General features: G+C 45.3%; 1 protein-coding gene across 1 annotated transcript in view; it reads left to right on the top strand.

Moving 5' to 3' along the window:
* Positions 1 to 866: 866 nt before the first annotated feature.
* The window catches only part of TGFB2 (transforming growth factor, beta 2), a gene marked incomplete at its 5' end in the record, with an annotated part of 21664 nt that continues 12638 nt past the window's right edge, over positions 867 to 9892 (top strand). Inside the window, one exon of the mRNA XM_009578260.1 lies at positions 867 to 1082. Coding sequence (XP_009576555.1) covers positions 867 to 1082 — 216 coding nt within the window. The remainder of the gene's footprint in view (positions 1083 to 9892) is intronic.

Genomic DNA, 9892 nt, shown 5'->3' with positions numbered 1-9892 from the left:
GGCGTCGCGGGCACGGGGAGGGTGGCCAGGCCGCCGCGCCGGGGTTCTCCGCGTGCTGCCGGCCGGGACGGGCTGGAAAGGCATCAGATGATCGCTGAACCCTTTAGGGTAACCCGGGTTGTGCAGAGGTGCTTCGCTGCTTAGCCTCAGTCGGGGTTCACAGCTGGGAAGGAGGAAGAGACTGTTTTGCAACCTAAGCGGATATGCTTAACGCTGTTATAGAAGAATGGACTCAAGTCTTCAAACTGTTTTTTCTGCTTTCTCTCTGATACATAGTGAGGGGTGGTTACGTTTATGGCTTTTACTGCTTCCAAGTGGTCAAAATTCATGTCATTCTGCTTATAATGTCTACTATCTGCTTGCCTTTTCCCTCCCTTTCTTCTTCCTCTTCTCTTCCTGCCCTTGTCACTATAATCAGAGTGAATATTTTGTTCCAATAAAATCCTTTAATAAATAAATATGAAATAAAATCTGGCTAATTTACGCTCCATATTCTAGGGGGAAATAGGCTTCAGAGAACATACAGATCAGATGAGTTGCTGTTACTCATCATCTTAGCGGATCCCTGTGAACTCTGTGCAAGTCTGAAGGCATTTGCCAGATACCAACTGCTGTGATTTTTTCCCAATTTATAAGCATCCGGGATTTTCCACCAGTGTGTTCAAAGAGGGGACATTTAGCTGCATGACCTGAAATAGAGTTGGAAATAGTTGTTAATCTCTATTAATATGGTATTCCTGTAATCAAACACGTGGAGTTGTTGGTTTTGGTTTTTTTTATTAAATTGTTAATAATATTAAATTGGCCATTGGAAACTGAATCATGCTACAGATATTTCCCTTACTGAGTCTGTCTTGTATTTGAAGGAACAATGTAGTTTATCATTAAAAAAAATAATATCACACTGCCTTCTTGCAGATGCCATCCCACCGAGCTATTACAGCCTTTATTTCCGGATCGTCAGATTTGACGTCTCAGCGATGGAGAAGAACGCCTCCAACTTGGTGAAGGCCGAGTTCAGGGTCTTCCGCCTGCAGAACTCGAAGGCACGGGTCTCAGAGCAGCGGATAGAGCTGTACCAGGTACGGTAGCATCTCGCACGCGTCAGCTCCTCGTCTTTCTGCCGCAAACCCGCCTTGTACCCGTCTAGCAGGTGGAACAAACCATGGGGAGAAGCAGTTGAGTCCTGTCTTCCCAAAGTAGCCTCTTATTTCCCATGCCTTTGCTAGAAAGGACTTTATTCAAAATCATATGAAGCTGAAATGTGCAAACTTTTTCTAGCAATTGTGCCTCAGGACTCCGAAGCTTCAGCATATAACGATAAGTTAGACAGAACGACAGAACAAGACATCAAATAAGTCATCCCCAGGATCTCTGTCTCCCAACACCTGGCCTGTACTGTAGTTTACATAGAAGTCAAATTCCTCTCTCTGGCCTGTGTTCAGGAGAAGCGTGTTAACTGTTCCTCGCAGAAATGGCATTGTTAATAATTGAGTTTCAAAGCTTAGCAGTTTCAGACCTGACTTCTGTATAGTAGCCCAGGGATTGAGGCAAGGGAGTGAACAATTCGGGGATTGAGGAGTGAGGAAGAAAATGACCCCATGACTCTCTCACTCCTGAGTGTTGATAAGATTGATGTCATTTAATCTTTAAAGCCATTAAATTCATTTACGTAGAGTCTGTGTTTGTGCAAATGTTGTCTAGAGCATATTTCATCTAAAGCATAGTTCACTTTGCCGAGAAACACAGCAACCAAAAGGGGCTCAACTCCCAGCAGTTTTATACTGAGTAAAACTCATGGTTGTTCCAGTAACCCAGGACTTGTTCTGCTGAAAACCCTGCCAGATAGGATACCACCTTGTAAAAGTGTACTGAGCCCCTCTTTGGCTCTGTTCTTGCTGCCCTCGTTAGCTATGCCTGAGGACTGCCCTGGGTTTGCAGCACTGTAGAGTCCGGTTCAGATCCAGTGGGTGCAAATTTGAGTTAGTCTTCTCCCTCACTCTCAACTCACCTTTTCCGGCCTGGTCTGGTCAAGTACAAGTCAGACTTGGAGCAGAGAGCGAGGAATTTGGGTTCACGTGCTTGCTGAAGTGGCAGTATAAGCCAACCTTAGAGGCTGACAGCAGGAAAAGGCGCATTTGACTGTTTAGACATAGTGTAAACATAGGAGAAGCGTGATTCCCAGTTGAATGTGGTTCAGGTCCACAGGTGGTCACTGGGCGCTTGGCTTCACGACTGCGACCTGGTTGCCTTCGTTCCCAAGGACAGGCTGGCAGAAAAGTTGAGTAAACAACATGTCATTTGTTAAAAGAGAAAGCTAGGAATCTTTAATGAGAGTCACTGGTGTCGTCTATGTATAACAGCCGTCACAGAGAATTACACTATGAGTCCCTGTGACGCTGCCACACCACCTGTTGAAACAATTGTATGTTCTGGCTTGACCTCACTGTTCTGACATCCTAAAAGGAGTTGATGGCATCTCTGGGCTTTCTGTTGTTCTACTTTTGAGAGCTGTTAGTCAGCCACCTGAAAGGAGTACAGCTGCGGTTGCCTGAGCTTGGTTCATTGCCTTTCTGTGTTTGAGGAACATGGGACACAAAGGGTTCAGCGGAGGTAGGGAAGAAAGGGCCTTTGCTTGGCTGGGATTTCACCTTGTGATGAGAAACAGCTGGAGCTTATTTGAGGGAGCCTGACTCCAGCAAGCCTGTGCCCGTGGAAATGACTGACACCTGCATCCAGGGCAGGTACTTGTGTCCTTCAGATAAATATATAGCTGGTGAGTAAGGCAGTTTCTTTTTTAGGCTGGGTGGGGCATACTGAGTGAAGTGTTAGGTGAGTAATGAGTGCAGGTTATTGTAGGATTAGGTCTTTTCTCCACCAAGTAACAGGCAAGCCAAAGGCAGCGAGCTCTGAGTGCGTGTTTGTGCCAGGCATATTTTAGGCATGTTACTTTGCTCCTTTGCCTGTAGAGAGGCAAGCTGTCTCTGGAGCATTTCCCTTGCAGAACACCTATTAAAAGCTGCCTGTTAGTTCCTCTCTCTGCTTTACTTCTTACAAGCTCCTGTAGCCTTCTTCTGCTGGTTGTTTCTTCCCCTCTTTGGTCATATTTATTTCTTGCAATCTTGTATGCAGCTATCCCCAAAACCTTGTACGGAGGTATTAACTTAGCTCTGTGACGGCCAGTCTGAACTGCATGGGTTCCTTGCCAGCGGCTCTACTGCAGGAGTATCAGAGTCCCTAGATACTGCTGCATCTACTCTCCATCACAACGTGTGAGGTTAGCATGAAGTGTTTAACAGGAAAAGCAAAAGCAGGGAGAAATTGAAGAGGAGGGACCCATGATTCTTACGGGTCCCTTCCAGCTTGAGATATTCTATGATTCTATGGCGTATTGTAAGACAGTGCTATAGAAAGCATCCTAAAACTTAGTATATGAATTTCCGATATTAGAAGGAAGAAAATCTAAGGAGCTGAAGGTGAGGAAGGATGGGTAGGAGGCATTGGTGCCACAGTGGTGCTAGAGGAGCTTCAGGACTGCGTAATGATAGGTTGATAGGGGTGTCTAGCAGTGGAGGAAGGTACAAAAGTGGGAGGTAAAAGGGGAGAATGAGGAAGATGCACATTTCAGTGGAGGTGGGAGAGGCAAATACATTCCGTAAGGGCTGGAGACTTACTCAGGTATCTTTGCTTCCAGCATGAAAAGCCATGCATGGAGAGCGAGCCTCGCAGAGGAGATTGCTGATGGAGTTGGCATGTGCAGCCGCTGCTCCTCCTCCATGCATAAGCACTGCTTCCTGTCTTGTGAGATACGTGCTGGGCTTGCCAGGGCTGTTGTGCCCAGAAGGAACAATGTGGTTTTTCATCTTGCATAAGCAACATTTAATTATTAGGGGTTTTTTTTTCCCTCCCACCAAGTTTCGGGTTGCCTAGTGTTTTGGTTTGTTGAGGAGATCTTCTTGATGAGGGTTTTGGAAATTCCTCTCATACCTGCAGTTTTCAGGGCATGGTTGTTCCCGGGTCCCCTCATCTTTCTCAGTCAAGCAGGAAGAGAGGGGCAGAAGTCTTCTGGAGAGAGTCAGAGCTCTCTTCTTGCGGTTCACTGGGAAAGCGGCCGTCCCTGAACACATACAAGTCTGCTAACTGCTCTCCAGGAGCTCTCCAATTTAGTCCAGTGGTAGTTTAGTAGTAGTATATATACCACTGGTGCAGAAGGGACAATATTACTCTGAAGGACTATTTTAGGAACAGCAAGAGACAGATGTGTTGGGTAAATAGAAAAAATAAGCAAGCAGAATATAAATATTTCGTTTCTCTTCCTGATTCTTTCTTTGTGTGGTCCTCTGACCTTACAGATCTACCCGTTAAAATGAAAAAAGAAATGCAAGACTGCACCTTTTCGGCTAAGTTTTCCTCGGGCTATACTTGGCTCCTTTTTCCAAACCACATCAGAAAAGGACTTTGTGTTTTCCTGCAGCCCTTGTATGCACTGACTCCAGGAAGGCAAGCTGGGGCTGCTTGGCGTGGCGAACCAGGGCTGTGGCCCCTCGGTCCCGTCCCCCAGCGCAGCAGCAGCAGGACCCTGTTCCCACCTAAAGGCAGGTCTGGAGCAGAGAGCACCTGGTCGTATTGATGCTGGGACCAAGTGGTTGTGGATCTGTTTGCCAGGTCTGCTGCCCCCTGGGTTTCTCTGGGCAGTGGGTCCTGGAGGTTAATTCTCATGGAGGTGCCCTGGATGCATCCGCGAAGCCAGCGAGTGAGTGGTAATCCCCGAGAGCAGGAACAGTTTCTTTAATGCCTGTTTTCACCCAGAATACTTCTCTTGGTATTTAAGGATTAGTCAGCCTCATCTGTGTGTTGCTGCGCAGATGGGCAGTGCTGTGCACGTATTAAATAGTCTTAGGATGGAAAATAATGAGACTCGTAGAAGTAGGAATTAAATTTCTTTTATAAGGCTGGTATAAAAGCTTTTGTCTCTTCTTGGCTCTAGTTGAGTGAAGCCACAGAGAACTAAATTCTTTAAAGGCACTATCTTTTTTGTTGTTTCTTCTGCCTGAAAGTGAGGGTTAATCTGCTGGTGGTGCTGCTGATCATCAGGACGTTGGAGAGTGGGAAGCTGGAGGGAAGGAAGGAAGGTAGCGGCGTGACCTCAGATGCAGCGAGCACTCTCCCGCGCTTCTCCTCCCATCCTTCCACTGCGCCGCATTTGCTTGATGCACTTAACGTGCACCGAGACTTCAGAAAATATTAAGAGGATAAAGTACTTTTGGGGGAGGGAAGGGGAATAATATTAAATAAACAAGTTTTAGCATCCTCCAGTGGCCCTTGCTATGTTTTTAAAGATTTATGCCAAATGCAGGCTTTATTGGAGTTTGATCAGATAAAGCTCAGTTGTTATGGCAATGTCTTTGTTCATCAGTTTTCTTGCCTGCTTTGAAGACTTCATCACATCTTTCTTTTATTAAGGTGCTTCTGTATTTATGAGTAAAGTCCCTGCACCCTTCAAAAAAAGGCTTGTCTTTTATGAATAAGCATTCCAAAAAATAAATAGGCACTACCACTAAAGCTGGACAAGTGGAAACCCTTGCAGGGCAAAAAGCCATCATTCAGAGCGTGTTGTGGTATTGTTTTTAAGGTATTTTTATTACGTACAGACGGTCAAACAATAACAAGTAATAATTACTTCCTATGGAAGCGGTGCCATGTTTTGTTAACACATCATAAAGCATCATCAAAAATGCAGCCGAAGCACTGGTTTTTATCGTCATCGTTATCCGAGGCTGCTGTGGGTGGGGGTACCTGAGAAGCTGCAGACGGAGGGGGATGTACCACGGGACATACCAGAGCGCAGGGTTGTAGCAAACGAACGGCGCCACATTAAACCCCAGGGGGGACATCGGATTGCAATGAAGGATTTGAAGCAAGCAGGAGCAGACCTTTGGTCTTTCCATGTCAGGGAGGGCCTGGTCCATGCCAAGGGCTCCTGTGGAGCTTGCTCGGGGTCTGGGAAGAACTGTCTGCCCTCCAGACAGTGGTAGCCCCCGTTTCTTTAAGGGCCTCTCTCCCTGCTTGGAGGTATGAGGAGGAAGATGCTGTGGAACATATTACCCCATTATGAGTCAGATTTAAATTTAAACCACAGTCGGTTGTTCAAATACTTTCAGTTCAGACAGTGTTTTGTCTTGTTTTTCAGTTAGGGAATATGTTTAGAGCGAGCTACTATAGATTTGGGCCAAATCTCCGCGGTGCAAATCTGAGGCAATTTACACTGACTGCAGCAGAGCTACTCCAGACTGATCTCCATATAATCAGGAGCAGAGGGGCCTTGCTCTCTTTTCTTGCCAAAAAGTGCCGTCTCTAATGCCACGGAAGAAAATACCAGGAAGCAGGATTTGTGGCTGTGAGCTGGCGCAGGATGTCTGTATTACAGATATCACCTGGGGCATTTGATTTTAATTGACTGCCGTCACTGTGACCCACATCTAAAGTAGTATATTTGGATCTCACAATTTATGTATTGTTGTCCTGAAACCAGACTCTTGCAATCTGAAAGGTTACAAGGTTATGTTAAATAGCAAATGTACAGTGCTCTTCAAAGTGCCAAACTCAGTATAAAGTGTGGACCTAGTAACTTTCTACTCCACCAACCTCCTCCTCCTCCTCCTTCCCCACTCCCCTCAGCAACAGCTCAGGACCAGAGGAAGTTAATTTGCAGTGTATTTCAGTCAAATTGCTGCTGTCTCCTTGTTCCAGAATCCTTTTTTTTGATTCAAAATACTGTATCCCCTACAAAAAAAGTTAGTATGCTGGAGACCACGTATAGAGTACCTTTGGCAAATAATCTGTGAGCGCGAGTGAAGGGAAGTATTTATTGCTGCGTCATATTCACTGCGATTTGAGAGCTTATCTCAGACGCAGCCACCTCTTGCCAGGAACAGAGCGGTTATTGAAGACGACTTGAAGAAGTATGTAATATCCCCATTAGCTACTGGCACGAGCCAGCGTGTACTCCCAGCTCGACACTGCTGAGCTTGGAAATGTGGGGCACTGAGCTGATAGATTTATTGCTGTTTGCGGTGCGTGTGCATTATGGGGAACGTAGGAATGCAGGACATGGGTCAGAAACCAGCCACTAGGTTTGGGTTCCTGCTCTTTAGGCTGCCGTCTGGTGGCGTAGCCAAGCCCATGTTACACTGAAACACGAGCAAGTTTTAACCAAGCACCGCAGCGTGGTAGTTACTGGGCTGAGGAACATCAGGTTGGCTTGCTGGCCTTGTGCTAGGGAACCTGATGGATGGGGGGAAGGCACTATTATTGTTTTGGGGACTTGTAGGAAACAGTGTGAAGCTTTGTTGGAGAGAAGCCTATATGAAGAGGAATAGATGATGGAAGAAAATGGAGGAGGACGGGAGTGGTTTGGGTGGAAGCCTGTGCGTGGTGGGAAGAGAAAACCACAAGGAGAGTCATGACTTATGGAGAACAAAGCAGGCAAGAGGAAGGGAAGAAAGAGGAGTGAGTTGCGGAAGAAAACAGCATCTTAGAAGAAGCAGTAAGTCCAAATATTCAGATAGCAAAGAAAGTTGCATGCCAAAATGTTGCAGTAAAATGCATGTGAACATGAGGAATGGCTATCAGGGACAGGACCGAGGAAGAGAAGGGGCTTGGGAGACCTGTGCATAAAGGGGAGATGAACACAGGAGTACTCTGCAGGATCTAGGGATTTGGCTAGAAGACAGGAGAACCCACTCTGGTTTTGTTGACTTTGGCTCCTCTTTCTTGATATTTTAATAAAACATAATGTGCCTCTGGCAAGTTAAAGCTAAATGCTAGATAAGTTTACAGGATTTTTTTGTTTTGCTTCATTTTATATAAAATCTTTCTTTGGAGCTATCTTAAAATCTCCTAAATGGCAGGAAATTGCACTCAATATTTCAGAATCTTCCAGGAAAAGGACCCCAGACCCTCTGTTCTTGTTTATTGTTTATACAATGCAGAGTCTTCCTGCCTGCTTAAGCATAAATCAGACTGAGCAGCCTCAGGGCTGTATCCCCAACTAACACTGCACATGTATCTTCAGTGGCAGGAGGAAGGCCCTGCTTGGGGAACAAATGGAGAGGAAATCCCTTCTCAGGATCCATTCTCTTCCCTGAGCTCATCCCCTCACCACAGGGTGATGCAATGAGTCAGTCACGGTGATTCAATGACATACTTGACTTCCCCTCCTTTTTTGACCTGCTTTAGCCGCTCGTCTCTTTAGCCCCCTCGCATTTCACCTTCTTTTACCTTTAAGCGAGTAGCAGCCAACACTGTAAGAGAATCCTACTGCAGCTGTAGCCCATCCAGATATAAAAGGGGTTGGGTTATGTGTGCAATATGTTCTTTTTATTTGCAAGTTTGCATGAAGAACGTGTCTGGCAAGTTCTGAGCAGATGGATCAGAGAGCTATGGTTTTTTTTAAAACTTTGGCAAGAACTCCATACCTTTGTATTTTGGCAGGAACTCTGCATCTCATATACTAGTCTCTAAAGATTCTGCCCTCGGTTTGAGCCTGTTTCGGAGACCTTTGCAAGTAATGGAAAGACTTCCATTGATAAGCAGGGGGGCTGTAAAGCCCTTTTAACTCCATAGCACTGAAGGCAGAGTCTGAATTACTCTTTTGCAGAAGTGGTTACAAGAAGAGCTTGAAAATTTGCACTGAGAATTTCTGAAAAAATACAGAGTCAGTCTCTTGCATTAGTGGTGATAAGAAGAAGCTAAGATTTTGATAGCCAGTAGATTCCCAATTATCTGGCAAAAGGTACTATATGGAGGCTTTGCACTTTACAACGTATGTTTCCACATACAATGAGTAAGAAACTGGAGAGGTTTGCAACAGAATTAAGGGTTTGCTGATCCTTGTGTCCAAGATGGGATTGAAGACCTCGAACTGAACTAGGGAGTGAGAAAGGATTGAGAATTGGCATGGTCATTTTTTACCCTTAAGCTTCAGAAAGGGCTGGATGAAGTCCCTGAGAGCTGTCTGAGGAGACCTTTGAAATCTGGAACCAGACAGCGAGTGAATCTTTCAATAGGGTGAATAGTACGTAAGAATTTGGAAACCACAAGCAGCTGCATATGCAGACCTTGGGAATCTGGTTATTCCACTGCAGAGGGTTACGCTGGAGTCCCCTGCAGGTTTCGTCTAGTTCAGAAGAGGTTATCCTACATGGCAGTTTTCAGCCATGATGTTGTGCATAGCTGAACTTATCTCTGCTCTGATGTTAACCAGCATTAGCACATCATTTACTACTGGATCTCATTGTTTGGGCTTATTTACTTAGAGCTTACAAGTACATGTCAGGTTATTTCCATTATTTAAAAGGCCCTTGAAGTTCCAATGGAAATCATGGATAATGACTGATAAGTAAGAGAAAGATTAGTGAGCCTGCCAAGATGTTGTAATACACAAGAACATCGCAGGAGTCTGAAATGACAGAGAAGAGAAGGAAGGAAGTTACCAGGGAGCCAACAGCATCTGGAGGGAGGAGATCAGACGGTCCAGAATGAATGGAGAGGAAAAACAGATTAATAGGTTTTTACAAGATAATGCCATATTTACTGCTATTCAGTGATTGCAGAACCCACGCTGGCTGACAGCAGTGACCATCCCAAGTTCCAGGGCAATGCAGCAGACAGGGTAGATATTTTTAAGTGGCCATATGATCTTATTATTATGTTCTGAAAGTTCATCAACTTGTTTTAAGAAACTGTAAGTCGCCAAAAATATTTCCTAACAGTTGGTGACCGTAATTCTCGAACCCAGCTATAAAATGCCCTTGTTGTTGTTAAAGCTTGGCCTTTGATGTGTGCCTAGGGTTTTCTTGGCTGCAGCAGATGTATGTCATTGATGCATCAG

This window comes from Fulmarus glacialis, unplaced genomic scaffold (assembly GCF_000690835.1).
Source record: "Fulmarus glacialis isolate BGI_N327 unplaced genomic scaffold, ASM69083v1 scaffold8175, whole genome shotgun sequence".
Classification (NCBI taxonomy): domain Eukaryota; kingdom Metazoa; phylum Chordata; class Aves; order Procellariiformes; family Procellariidae; genus Fulmarus; species Fulmarus glacialis.
The sequence above is the reverse complement of the archived record's forward strand: the minus strand, read 5'-3'. Positions and strand labels throughout refer to the sequence as shown.